The sequence below is a fragment of the Triticum urartu genome, chromosome 7, assembly GCF_003073215.2.
Source record: "Triticum urartu cultivar G1812 chromosome 7, Tu2.1, whole genome shotgun sequence".
Taxonomy (NCBI): Eukaryota; Viridiplantae; Streptophyta; class Magnoliopsida; order Poales; family Poaceae; genus Triticum; species Triticum urartu.
Window position 1 is genome coordinate 613260322 of NC_053028.1, and position 15550 is coordinate 613275871.

Genomic DNA, 15550 nt, shown 5'->3' on the forward strand with positions numbered 1-15550 from the left:
CTTCGTCTCGTCGAAACGATCGATTTTGGTATAAAGATCATCTCAATTCATGGTCATATGCAAAAGTTAGAGCCCGCACAGCACGACCCTCCAGTGAGCAAAAATATGACGCCCGGAACCAGACACATATGTGGGTATGTCTGATGTGTTGCGTGAATAATTACCTGTCTTGCACGAGCGATTTGACCCTCGAGATGACCTCTGATGAAAAAACGTTCAACATTAAAGTTGTTCGTCTCGTCAAAACGACCAAGATTGCTTTTGGGCTCGTTTCCATCCAAGGTCGTTTGTCACCACAAAAAGGGCCCTCAAAGTACAGCCAGTTTAAACCAAACAGTTTTGGAAAATTCGAATAAAACCAGTCCGAATTTGACTAGGGTTTTGGACGTGAATTGATGTAATTTTCTTGTAAGGAAAGCCTAGATTAATCATTTGCTTGTACAGGAAGTCCAGCCGCCTCTTATATATGTTGGGGTGACGGCCGATTGAAACAACACACAATCAAACAAATCTATCTACATCTTTTACCTTTACTTTTCCTTCTCCCTTGTTCTTCTTCTTCCTCGTTCTTCGTCTGTTCTTCTTGTTGTAGGGCAGCGAACCTCGAGGCCCTAGGGGCGCTCAGGTCGACCTAGGGCAGCCCATAGCCGCCGCGCGCCCTGACGGGGTCTCTCCCGGGAGTGTGGGGTTTCGGGTCTACAAAAGCGCCTGCCGGATTGCTTGCATACCGCGCTTCCAGACGGGTCTCCTTCGACGCGAGCTGCGGTGCATCACCCTCGGCGTTGGAGGTACACGGTGACGTGTTCGTGTGCGAACACAGGCCAGCCCCCAATTTGTTGTGCCACCATCCCTGTCACTGGTACAGCAGATCCATTCGGTTTTTTTTTCAAATTTGAGAGAAGATGGATAAGTAACAAATCTGTGTCCAGATTATCTTCAGTTCGTGCTATTTATCCATCAGTTTGTCATAATCATGTTTTGATCCCAGAGACCCATATCCCAATGTGTTTATGTATTTGTGGTTCAAGAGATGAACAAATGCGCTCCTGTCAGATCGATATTTGTGAATCTGCAAGCAAGGGTGAGCTCCAAGGTAGCGACGCCGTGGGCGGCGGTGGCAGCGCTGGCCGCTGTTGGCAGCAGGAATTCACCATCGGCCCTCAAATCCACCATACTATGCTGCTGCACAATCTCAACCAGGTGGGGGATTCTTCTTATGTGGCGCACATTAACACTTATCTAGGTGAAAACCCATTCTTGAAGAACTTGCCAATTGACCCATCCGGCAGTCAGCTTATTAGGGACGGTGTCATTTTCAGACCATGAGATTGCTTTGTAGATAGCTACAGAGTCATGCTCATTTACTCTATCCACATAAATTGTCTGCTAGTCGTTGCTTATGTTAATTCATTGCTGAATCGTTTGTCAATAGGTTGATCAATGTAGCTATAACTGGAACCATTGATGAGAGAGCAATAAATAAGAAAAGAGTTCTTAACCCATGGGATAGGAATGAAAATCATACGCTGTGCCTCAACTCTGCACAGGCCATTGGATGTACTGTGTCAACATTGGCAGGCATGATTTAGTGGAAGGAAGGGTATGTCTTCTACTCCCCACTTGTTATCTTTCTTGTAGCTTATGATGTAGCGTGATTGGTATAGACTGTTGCGCATCTCTAAACTATCTGTTTAACCTTGCGTCTCCCTTCAATTTTGTCTTGTCCTGTATAGTGATATTTAAACTTTCTGTGATGAATTGGCAGGTATATTTTGGTATCGAATACTTTTGTCATTGCTAAATGTTGTGTATCCTTTGGGCTTCTTAACTGTATCCCAACAAATAAACTAGCATGAGTACTATATAAGCAAAAGTTATTAAATATAGTTTTTTTGTTCGGCGGGCTAATTGAGTTGTAGGACCAAGTAGAATTTTACCAAGGGCACTTAATTGGAGATGGAAAGAACAGTTGCATTGGAAGTAGATTACATGATGGGTAAAGAACAATCCAGAGTTCAGACATCATGTGCACCTTTGTTGTTTCTAGATGCTTACCTGTCATGGGAATGTTCATGATCCGCAAGCCAGGGCATTCGGTACTAACCAGTGACCAAGAAAAGGTAACAGATGGGAGCTCTTCTAATCTCATTTGTAAATATGTTGAACTATTGATATTGTTTGGTCTGCAGAGTTGAAGGGGCGACACATTAGGAGCACGATAGCATTTGAGGACTAGCCACATGGTACCAACAAGCAGTTGGAGTTTAATGTCTGGCAGACTCTACTCAGTAAGCAGCATTTGTTTTTGTTTAATGAACCTTTGTAACGGAGAGTTATGTTTTCTTAGAAACTAACGGAGGTGCAAGTATACGCCCATGTGTACTCGCTAGAAGGCTAATGCTAAAGTGTGCATCCAAGTGATTGTTGCATCTACATTTACACATGTATGGTTTTTTACAAAATTTTAGGTAGCATTCCCATATAATGTTAAATTACCTTCCTCACTTCAATTTGGCTTTGGTCAACAATTTAATCGAGCCAGGCCCATTTCCATCATTGTGTTTATCTAAGGCGGCTCTATCATGACTGAACCTTATGGTGTGCTCAGCTATGAGAAACCTTGTTAGTACTATGTAAATGTAGCCCAGAAGACAAATGCATCACGATACGAGGACGAAGACCACACTTGATAGCCTACAGTTGTCATGCTTGTTTCTTTGTACATATGCCTTGTTTGCTTGTTTCTCTATACATATGCGTTGTTTGCTTGCATATCTAAATTTGCTATCATTTCTTATGTGCAAAACTAGATAAACTAAACCATGTTAATTCAAAAATCATTAATAGGAAAACATATGAAAGTATGAACAATAGTTTATTTGTACTTCATGTATAATTTATTCAGGTCGCAGCGAATGAATTAGTAGACATGAAAGAATTTAGGCTAACCATCCGGAATAATTTTCCTTTAATAAGCATTGTTGAACCATGCTCGGTAAAGCCTCTGTACATATGCATTTAAATTATAATACATATACATGCAAAGATTATTTCACCTTGGGGCACATGCTGCTAGTTTATGCTTTTTGTACATGCCATTCTTAATTAGTTTACTATATGCCCAAACTAGCCAATAGAGATATGTTAGTTTACTCATTCATCTTTGTCATGTGACTACGAAATCACTATTGATAGTGGGGTCGTAGATAGATATGCACTGTACATGGAAAATGTGTACGGAATATGTGTTCCTGTTGATTCATGTTTCCTCTGAAAATTTCATGTGAAGGATCAAAAGGTGAATAGGAATCATATTGTTGGATAGTCATACTATTATATAGCAGCTAGCAGCTAACCTGTCAATTAGAACAATTAAGTTTGATCCATGTAGGTCACTTAAATTTCAGCTACATTATACTGACAAATAGTCTTGTCATTACTTAGGGAATGGGAAGCAGGACTGGAGGCAGTACGAGTCATTGAAATGATGATGAGGATGACTACTATGGCAATGGGGGATATGATAACTATGGCGAGGGTGATCTGTATGGTGATGAGCACTATGATCACTATGGCGATGGGGAATATGATGACTATGGAGATGAGGATGAATATGGCTATGGCGATGGCGGTGGCGATGGCGATGGCGATGGCGATCATGATTGGCTATAAAAGTCTAATGATCTTCAAGTCATGCGAAAATGTTGTTATGTTAGATATTTGAAACACTTCATTATCTTATGGACAAATTTGTCTTAGTGGACAATTTATCTTATGCAAAATGTGACCTATCTCAATTACTATTTTGTTCTGCATTCGACATTTGATAATTATGGTTAATGCAATTTGGATGCAACTCAATACCTTGTGCTTGTGTATGAGATGCATTTGTTGGAATGCCAATGTTCTAAATTAATGCTATGGAGTGAAACACCCCTTGGTGAAAGAAATATATGAGGGGTGAGTAATGACCTATGGTGGAAAATATGTCTCGGTTACACAGAATGCCAATGGGGGACCTCAGACTCTTGGTGAATTTATAAATTGACGGTGTTTGCTCACCGTCGACTAATAGGTTTCCTGGCGGTGTTCGCTCACCCTCGACTAATAGGTTTCCTGAAAGGCTGTATACACTGTCAACCATCTGATGAGCTGACGGTTTGGTTCTCCTCATGGTCATAACTAAATCCAGTGGGACAAATGTACCGTCGACTATTTTGAAAACCGATGGGAAGCAATAACCGTCGGAGAGTAAATGCTCGACGAGAAACGGTCAGCTATAAATGTCATCGGGCTAAGCTGAGCCAGCAGGTCACAATAACATGCCCGTCGGCTCACCATCGGCTTACTACCGTAGGTGACAATATTACCCGACTGTACCGTCGGCCATTACTGTAATGGCCGACGAAGCAAGGCCGACAGGAGATGGCGGACGGTGTACTGTCGGTTGTAGTAATATTTGACGGTGATAAAAAAAATTTGACGGTGATTGGACCCTCGGTTATAATGAAATATCTAGTAGTGAAAGTTCTCCTCGATTCTCTTGGAGATCTATTCGATGTAATCTTCTTTTGCGGTGTGTTTGTCAAGATCCAATGAATTGTGGGTTTATGATCAAGATTATCTATGATCAATATTTGAATCTTCTCTGAATTCTTTTATGTATGATTCATTATCTTTGCAAGTATCTTCGAATTTTCAGTTTGGTTTGGCCTACTAGATTGATCTTTCTTGCAATGGGAGAAGTGCTTAGCTTTGGGTTCAATCTTGCGGTGCTCGATCCCAGTGACAGAAAGGGAAACAACACATATTGTATTGTTGCCATCGAAGATAAAAAGATGGGGTTTATATCATGAGAGAAGCCACTAGTGAAACCTATGGCCCCCGGGTCTATTTTCCATCATACAAGTTTCCAATCAATTTTATTTTGCAATCTTTACTTTCAATTTATATCATAAAAATACCAAAAATATTTATCTTATTATTATCATCTCTATCAGATCTCACTCTTGCAAGTGGCCGTGAAGGGATTGACAACCCCTTTATCGCGTTGGTTGCGAGGTTCTTATTTGTTTGTGTAGGTACGAGGTGACTTGCGCGTGCTCTCCTACTGGATTGATACCTTGGTTCTCAAAAACTAAGGGAAATACTTACGCTGCTTTGCTGCAGCACCCTTTCCTCTTCAAGGAAAAACCAACGCATGCTCAAGAGGTAGCAGTACCCAATAGTTTTCTTTGGGTATCCTATGAAGACGCATTTCTTCAATTTGGGTTTGAGCTTATCAGGTTGAAGCTTTTTCATATAAGCATCGCAGCACCAAATTTTAAGAAACGACAGCTTAGGTTTCTTGACAAATCATAATCCAAACGGTGTCGTCTCAACGGATTTAGATGGCGCCCTATTTAATGTGAATGCAACTGTCTGTAATGCATAACCCCAAAACGATAGTTGTAAATCGGTAAGAGACATCATAGATCGCACCACATCTAATAAAGTGTGGTTATGTCGTTCGGACACACCATTATGATGTGGTGTTCCAGGTGGCGTGAGTTGCGAAACTATCCCACATTATTTCAAATAAAGACCAAACTCGTAACTCAAATATTTGCCTCTGCGACTAGATCGTAGAAACTTTATTTTCTTGTCATTATGATTTTATACTTCACTTTGAAATTCTTTGAACTTTTCAAATGTTTCAGACTTATGTTTCATTAAGTATATATACCCATATCTGCTCAAATCATCTGTGAAGGTCAAAAAATAATGATACCCGCCGCGAGCCTCAACACTCATCGGACCGCATACATCGGTATGTATTATTTCCAATAAGTTAGTGGCTCGCTCTGTTGTTCCAGAGAACGGAGTCTTAGTCATCTTGCCCATGAGGCATGGTTCGCAAGCATCAAGTGATTCCAAAAGCCCATTAGCATAGAGTTTCTTCATGGGCTTTACACCAATATGACCTAAACAGCAGTGCCACAAATATGTTGCACTATCATTATCAACTTTGCATCTTTTGGCATCAATATTATGAATATGTGTATCACTACGATCGAGATTCTATAAACCATGCACATTGGGTGTATGACCATAGAAGGTTTTATTCATATAAACAGAACAACAATTATTCTCTGACTTTAAATTAATAACTGTATTGCAATAAACATGATCTAATCATATTAATGCTCAATGCAAACACCAAATAACATTTATTTATGTTCAATTATAATCCCGAAGGTAGAGGGAGTGTCCGATGATGATCGTATCAACCTTAGAATTACTTCCAACACACATCATCGCCTCGTCCTTAACTAGTCTCTGTTTATCTTGAAACTCATATTTTGAGTTACTACTCTTAGCAACTGAACCAGTATCAAATACCGACAAGTTGCTATAAACACTAGTAAAGTACACATCAATAATATGTATATCAAATATACCTTTGTTCACTTTGCCATCCTTCTTATCCGCCAAGTATCTAGGGCAGTTCCACTTCCAGTGACCATTTCTTTTGAAGTAGAAGCACTCAGTTTCAGGCTTGGGTCTGGCTTGGGCTTCTTCATGGGAGTGACAAATTTCTTGCCATTCTTTTGAAGTTTTCCCTTTCTTTTCCTTGCCCTTTTCTTGAAACTAGTGGTCTTGTTAACCATCAACACTTGATGCTTTTTCTTGATTTCTACCTTCACTGATTTCAGCATTGCGAACAGCTTGGGAATCATTTTCGTCATCCCTCGCATATTATAGTTAATCACAAAGTTCTAGTAACTTGGTGATAGTGACTAGAGAACTCTGTCAATCACTATCTTATCTGGAAGATTAACTCCCACTTGATTCAAGCGATTGTAGTACCCAGACATTATGAGCATATGCTCACTAGTAGAGCTATTCTCCTCCATCTTGTAGGCAAAGTACTTTGTCAGAGCTCTCATACCTCTTAACACGGGCATGAGTCTAAAATACCAATTTCAACTCTTGGAACATCTCATCTGCTCCATGTTGTTCAAAACATTTTTAAGTCTGGCTTCTAAGTCATAAAGCATGGCGCACTAAACTATCAAGTAGTCATCATACCGAGCTTGCCAAACCTTCATAATGTATGCATCTGCTCCTGCAAAAGGTCCGTCACCCAGCAGTGCCACTACAAGAAATATGTCAACTTGTGACCCTCACTATTGGTCTCTGAAAGGTCATAGTTTTTCATTTGCAACCTTTTTGTGACCAAAACCAGAAGGTCAAAAGCTAGCAGTCGTAAACTGAAATTATTTACCTTCTGTAAAAGGTCGTTGGTTCCATGACCAAATTTTTGGTCACTAGCAACCTCCCCAGGCCACGTAGGCATGTAGCGTGGCAAGCTGATGTGGCACAAGATTCAGCCCGGTCCAATTCGGTTTTCTACATGGGCCTAGCCCAACAATTCTAGCTTTTTTCCAAGTCAATTCTTGTGGGCTACATGGGCCAAGCCCAATATTTTACCGTCTTTATTTTTGGGCCTTGGCCTTCTTACAATCATTTATTTTCTATTTTCAATCATTATATTTTAGCACTGGTCCCACATGTCAGAAATTTCAAAAATGCCCAGATTTTATTCATAAGTGGTTCCCACTAGTCAAGTTTCCATTTCACATCTTTTCAACATACATAATCACTATTTCAAACATACACTAGTCTTTTACAATCTGTTACATAAGGCGCATCCCAGACATATTACAAATGCGCATCTTAAATTGTTCTCACTCGTCAGATTGATCATACATAATCAATATTTTAGACGGAACAGTACAAATGTAGTTCATCAAGTAACACTAAGTCTACTATAATCTGTAGATAGTCTATTACAACCCCAATATGCCTACTGTTACAATATTTACAGTCTATTACAATCAAACATAAGAGACAACTCTTTGCTGAGTAGGGCTATACGGCTTCAAACTTCAAATTTCATAGACCTGGAGCTCCTGTAAAAGAGTGAACACATAGGCTACCAGCATTAGATTATTAGATTATTCCTGGACTATCGAAAAATTATATATTCAAAGAGATCTCATAGAAATGTAGATTTACGGACCAAATATATGATAAAGCAATAGATTCAGCCAACTTCAAAGACCTAGATGTTTGTGATGCATCTTCATAGAACCACAAGAATACTAGATATAGTATAATATGATTCCAGGAGACCACAAGAGCATCAATCAGCAGCAGGTATATAGCTAGCAAACTATCTACTAGACATCATCGACACTTGTACCATAACATGCATGTCCATCAAGGAAACAAAAAATGGGACCATAACATGCATGTCCAGCAAGGAAACAAAAAATGGGCCAAGTCCTAATGCTGGATAACATGTACAGGAAGGCCATCCAATGGTTTTAGCCACATCCTAATAAACAAGTGGCACTCTAATACTACTAATTACCAGCAGCAAATAAAATAGCCAAATGAGGCAACAGCACTTGATCATCGACACAACAGTGAGCAAGGACTCAACCACGGCGCAAAAAGCATCAAAATCCTAACTAACACACGAAACAGAGCATGGTTGTAGCATAGCAAAGGTAGGAGCTCACAATGGTGGTTTGTGTAGCTGATGTCGAACAGCCTACGTTCGTCGCTTGCGAGCACCATGCACCTTGGTGCCTTGCATACGGCCTCCTTCGAGTCTGTGAGAGAAAGAACGAGGTGAAGGTTAGTCGCATCAAGGATGCTGCTGTTCTAGGTCAAGCTAAGTCAACGGCATAAGAGATTTTAGTCAAATTAACATGTGAACATATTGCACAATAGTAGTAGTATAAATTGCAGTAGTAAGCATGCAAGGAAACAAAACATGGGACAAATATTGATAGCAACAAAATAACCAGGATATGACAATAGCAGTAGTATAGATTGTAGTGACAAAAGCACAAGCATGCAAACATGCATCTCATCCCAACCTAAATACAACTGTAAAGCAAATACAACTCTGCTTTCAAACTATTCATTTTGAACATCTCTTGTGACAGGAACTCAGCTAGTTCAAGACTAATAAAAGCCTTCCAAACATCACATGTGCAACAAGTTCAACAATGAACTAGCGCACATGCAATACAGACAAGGGTACTTTTCCCCAACTGTGCATACTGGTTTACGCTAAGTGTGGCCCAACTGAACAGCAAAACAGGCACTGTCCTGCCATATAAAACAGAGTGACATAAGAAGACAGGTGATGCACCATATACGGAGGGCACAAGGCGTAATGTGGGTTCTGTCTCTGCCTTGTCTTGAATAATTGTACAAGAAAGGAGAGCTACGATTCTTTTACATGAAACAAGAAGCCGCTGGACTAACACTGTGATCTATAACAAGTTTAGAACTAAGAGACGTCCCTTGGTTACATTATTCTATCACTCCCAGCACTACCGTGTTGTATTGTATGGCATGCATAATCATTGATCAATAACAAACGCACAAATAGATGTTCAACCAAATAAATACGGAAAGCAATAGAAGCAAGTCGATGTGACATTGCTCACCTTGATCAATGCGGGACTCTTGGCAAACTCTGGACATGAGTCCATGAACTTCTTCAGGTCCAGATCTAGGTACTTGAAGACGAGCCATATGCGCTTCTCACTGTGGACAACATCGTGCAGCCTGCAAGAGAGGAATGGGCAAAGCTTCTCAGCATAGCAACAATGCAAACCATCTACTAACACTCACCCTATAAATAGATGAATAAATAAATAGCAACATCACTGGCAGTAGTAGCACATTTCATAGGTTCTAAATCCAGCATGTTCATTTACTGTTGCATAAAAGCGAAGGCCATCCATCCCCATCTCGACTTAATGCCCACTTAAATCAATCAAATGATCAATCAATCAAGCAGTTAATCCGAGCTAGTTGAGGCAAGCAATGCCCGATCCTAAATAAATAAATAAATCCGGAGCAGGTAATGAACAAGGTCAATGCAAACAAACTAACAAACGGGGGAGTAGGAGGGGGTGAGAGACAACGCACTTGACGATGTTGTTGTGCTGCATCTCCTTGAGGAGGGAGATCTCGCGGATGGCGGTGGAGGGGACGCCATCGTCCTCCTACTGGAGGCGGATCTTCTTGAGCACGATGGTCTCGTAGGTGGCCCTGTCGCTGATCTTCTACACGTTCTTGTGTTGCGCGCAAGAACACACACTTGAGAAGATAAGAACAAAAAACAAGATGAATGGGCTGAGCTACGTGTGGGGCGAGGTAAGAGTCACCAGAGCCGCACCATCGACGGAGGTGCCATCGCATCTGAAACCCTAGCCATGGGGACGTTGTCGGGGAAGGACGCACGCAAAAGGAGCAGCATGACCGGCCTTGAGGTCCGGCGCGTCGACGGCCTGCCTGGCGTCGGGAGCCCTCGCGGAGACGCCAGAGGAGGAGGCTGGTGAAGCAGCGATGGTCGGGATCGATTACAAGGGTGGAGTACGACGAACATGTCTGTCCCCTCCTCCGAGGAGACGATGGACCCCTCCCTACAGCGTGAGGTGGACAGCGGCCGTCCGGGGATCCCGCAAACCCTAGGTCGCATGCCGTCGTGGTCCGGCCAGCTCGACAGAGCAGCGCGCACCGAAGCACGCGCGTGCCGGCGAGCCAGTCGGCCGCGACGCCGAGGCTGCAGGGCGCTGGATGTGCTGCGGGAGGTGGAGGGAGGGCGGCGCGCATTGAAGCACGCGCTCTGGCGAGCCAGCTGGCCACGATGCCGAGGCTGCAGGGCACTGGATCTGCTGCGGGGGGTGGAGGGAGGGCGGTGTGCATTGAAGCACGCGTGTGCCGGCGAGGTAGCCGGCTGCGACGCCGAGGCTGCAGGGTGCTGGATCTGCTGCGGGAGGTGGAGGGAGGGCGGCGCGCGGATCTGGCATCGTCGGGAAGGGGAAGGAGAGGTGGCGGCACTGATCTGGAAGGGGAGGAGATCTCTCTCTCTCTCTCTCCGCATCGGGCACAGCGGGGTGGGTGGGTGGGACATAGCAGGTGTGTGTGGGTGGGTCGGTGGGTGGGTGGATGGATGGATGGATGAGGGATGAAAAGATGGATGGATGTGTGCCATGTCATCGATCCATGGCACACATGTTTCCACCAATGATGATTAAGCTTATGCAATTTTTTTTCTCTTATATATTTTCTCATCCATACAATTAACCTATCCAATATTTGTTGCAAAAGGGCACCACTTCATTTTCAAAAATATTATACCATATTGACTAACTCGGGGAGGCTTCGTTGCAACTCCGGCGACCCCCGACGATATTACATCACAACACTGGCGGCCCGACAATGCTTCATTGCAACTCCGTCGGTCCGGACAATGTTGGATCACAGCACCGGCGGTCCGTGGCGATGCTATGTTGCATCATCGGTGACTATTGCCGCACCACCTTCTGCTGCAACCCCCGGCGACCTTGTGACACCATCCTCGTGTGCATGACCGGTGGCCACTACCCGGCAGCCTGTGGCGCCATGCACCATCGTCGAATAGCGGCCATCCCAGAAATGCTCAATGTCATGGTAGATCAATGGCTTTCAACCCAAATGCTCAATGTTATGGTAGCATTCATGGCATAGTTTGTTCAAATAATCTCACGTTGTGCACAAGGGTGCATCTTGGAATCGAAAACAATGTTGCCTAAGGAATTTTTCACTTTCTTTGGACGAAAAATTCATTTTTCATTTTGTGAATGCCCAAAATGAGTTTTTTAGTGACGGACCTACCATATATTTGTTGTAAAATTGGACCATATCATTTTTCTAAAATATTAGGCCATATTTAATGCACAATTGACCAAATTGTGGGGTTTCAAAAGTTTTGATCCACCTCTGGTGAAAAAGACAAATTTCTACCGATTCAGCAGGAAGCGGGTCAAATTTGAACTGCACCTGCCTCATAGTATGCTCTTTATTTTTTCCAAAAATATTTTATAGGTGCATAGTATCTATTTAATCAGAGAAACATCAAAATTTTTCCAAGATTCAACTACTAGCTAGGAACGGTCATTCCCGCCGTTTTGACCGCATTTTGAAACGGGCATAAAAAATTCAAAAAAAATCAAAAAAATGGAAAACAATCGCATTGTGTCATCATATGTGACCAAGTTTCTAGGAAAAATAACAAACTTGTAATACGACAATTATTTTAAAAAAGTATTCTCAGAAACGAGCTATCACGTGTGGAGATCAATGCCTTTCAAGCCAGATGATCAATCTTATGGCCACATTCATGGCATAGTTTGTTCAAATGATATCATATTGTGCACAAGGGTTCATATTGGAATGGCAAACAATGTTGCCTAAGGAAGTTTTCATTTTCTTTGGACGAAAAAACCATTTTCCATTTTTCAAGTGCCCAAAAGGAGGCTTTTTTGTGAAGGACCTCCCAAATAATTGTTGCAAAATTGGACCAAATCAATTTTCTAAAGTACTAGGACATATTTAATGCACAATTGACAAAATGGTTGGGTGTAAAAAGTTTTGATCCACCTCCCGTGAAAAAGACAAATTTCTGCCGATTCAGCTGGAAGCGGGTCAAATTTGAACTGCAGCTGCCTCACAGGTTGCTATTTATTTTTTCCAAAAAATCATTTCTAGGTACAGAAGTATCTATTTAATGAGAGAAACACCAAAAATATTCCAAGATTCAACCACTAGCTAGGAACGGTCATTCCCGCCGTTTTGACCGCATTTTGAAACAGGCATAAAAAATTCAAAAAAAATCAAAAAATTGGGAAACCTTCGCATTGTGTCATTATATGTGGCCAAGTTCCCATGAAAAATAACAAACTTGTAATACGGCAATTATTTTAAAAAAGTGTTCTCAGAAACGAGCTATCACGTGTGGAGATCAATGGCTTTCAAGCCAAATGATCAATCTTATGGCCACACATAGTTTGTTCAAATGATCTCATATTGTGCACAAGGGTGCATATTGGAATGGCAAACAATGTTGCCTAAGGAATTTTTCATTTTCTTTGGACGAAAAAACCATTTTCCATTTTTCGAGTGCCCAAAAGGAGGTTTTTTTGTGAAGGACCTCCCAAATAATTGTTGCAAAATTGGACCAAATCAATTTTCTAAAATACTAGGACATATTTAATGCACAATTGACAAAATGGTTGGGTGTAAACAGTTTTGATCCACCTCTCGTGAAAAAGACAAATTTCCGCCGATTTAGTTGGAAGCGGGGCAAATTTGAACTGCAGCTGCCTCATAGTTTGCTATTTATTTTTTCCAAAAAACATTTATAGTTATATAAGTACCTATTTAATCATAAATACATGGTTTGGTGGCGATACATCGAGGTTTGGGCGGTGGCCGAGGGCCCCAACTCTAGAGCGCGTTGACATGCGTTCTAGGAGGCCTAGGCATGTCTAGTGGGTTGGCCACTCCCCAGGTAGGTGCTAGGAAGAAATTACAACAGAAGAATATCACGAGGAGACCGACCTATGCTCAAAGATGAATTAGCAGCCAAGTGTTTGATTGGCAGTACGGGAAATGCACATAGCCAATGGGCATGAGTTTTGGCTGAGGATGATCATCTACTAAGAAGAATGTGTTCGCAAATTTTCAGATCAAAAGGAGGATCCTAGGTGGTACTTGATTTGCAAATTACCATATTTGACAGAAATATGAATGTTGAAGCTGGGCTCAAAATAATGAATGGATTGAGCTAAAATTTGGTGGAGGATGGTTATTTGGGCATTGGAAAGCACCGTAGAAAATTGATACCATTTGGACATGCCAAAGTGGTACTTCCTTCACAATGCTCTTCTATGGACAGAAACTTGGAAAAACTAGTGAGAGAAATTGGATAAATGAAATGAGCTCAAATTTGGTGTAGGTAAGTTACATTGGTATGGTCATGCCTTGGTAGATTTTCAGATCATTTGGGTAAGCCTAGCTAGTACTTACTTCACAAAGCTTCTCTCGAGGTAGAAACTTTGGAAATTTCCTGAGAAAGATTTACAAGGAAAATGGAGCTAAATATTATCATGTGGCAGTGATTTGGGTATGGAAGAGTGACTAAAGAGTTTGAGGGTAATAGGAGGGGTCTAGATAACACATAGATGATTTGACTGAGCTGCAATTTTGAGGATGGTGATAATTTGGGCATATGAAGGAACTGTATAAATTTCATGTCATTTCGATATATAAAAAAGGTACTTCCTTCACAATGCTTCTAGGTGGACAAAAACTTTGGAAATTTGCCGAGGAAGATTTGCTAGGCAAATGGATCTGAATTTTGTCATGAGGCAATGATTTGGATAGGAAAGGGTGCCCAACAATTTCGAGGGCAATCAAGGATATATAAATAGCACTTCCTTCACAAAGAGATGTTGTGAATAGAATAGGAAAATGAATATTGTTGAATTATTTTTGAACGAGGGAAGGAAGGATTTTTACATATTTGACGAAGACATGACCCAAAGAATTTATGAGATTTTTTGGGGAATTTTTGGAATGACGGAAATATAGGTTGCTTCACAACCTAGGGCAAAAATTGACACATGGACATGACACATAGGCAAAACTGATGAGGTGGTGCCTAGTCATAGCAATAAGTACTAATGCATCCATGTTCACAACCTCATGACCATTTATATTGGTCGTAATCAGGTAGAAATAAGGTCATGGACCACTCTTGTCTACTTTGTGACCATTTGGTGTAAGGCAATTCAGGGTTTGAGCCCTTCCAAGCGAAATGGCCGTGGATTTATGACCAATTCAGCTAGGGTCACCAAGAGAAGGTCACTAGTTGACATATTTCTTGTAGTGTGCATCAAGGACATAATTCTTCTGTGCAGCAATGAGGATAATCCTCAGATCACGGATCCAGTCCGCATCATTGCTACTATCATCTTTCAACTTAGCTCTCTCTAGGAACGCATTAAAATTTAAGGGAACGGTAGCACGGGCCATTGATCTACAACAACACAGACATGCAAATACTATCAGTTACTAAGTTCATGATAAATTGAAGTTCAATTAATCATATTACTTAAGAACTCCCACTTAGATAGACATCCCTCTAGTCATCTAAATGATCACGTGATCCATATCAAGTAAAACATGTCCGATCATCACGTGAGATGGAGTAGTTTTCAATGGTGAACATCACTATGTTGATCATATCTACTATATGATTCACGTTCGACCTTTCGGTCTCAGTGTTCCGAGGCCATATCTGCATATGCTAGGCTCGTCAAGTTTAACCCGAGTATTCTGCACGTGCAAAACTGGCTTGCACCCGTTGTATGTGAACGTACAGCTTATCACACCCGATCATCACGTGGTGTCTCGGCACGACAAACTGTAGGAACGGTGCATACTCAAGGAGAACTATAAGTGCATCTAGTGCCACCCCTAGTTGGTTTTGGAGTATTGATGACAAACCTAGTTGAGGGACTAATGTGTTTGTGAGAATTGCGGGATAACACAGGTAGAAGTCCCTCATTGATTCGGTTTTCCTACCAGAGATGACCCCTAAAAATGTATGAAGACATTGAAGTCAAAGGTGGTATGTGAAGACATTCACATT

At 41.6% G+C, this 15550-nt stretch overlaps 1 protein-coding gene across 1 annotated transcript; it reads right to left on the minus strand.

Moving 5' to 3' along the window:
* Window positions 1–7724: 7724 nt before the first annotated feature.
* On the minus strand, window positions 7725–10145 carry LOC125526034 (cell division control protein 2 homolog). The gene is made up of 4 exons (XM_048691061.1): window positions 10000–10145; window positions 9513–9633; window positions 8571–8663; window positions 7725–7955 (listed from the first exon to the last, which is right to left on the minus strand). Exons 1-4 carry the CDS (start codon window positions 10020–10022, stop codon window positions 7932–7934), a joined length of 261 nt encoding a protein of 86 aa, XP_048547018.1. The 5' UTR covers window positions 10023–10145; the 3' UTR covers window positions 7725–7931.
* Window positions 10146–15550: the final 5405 nt, after the last annotated feature.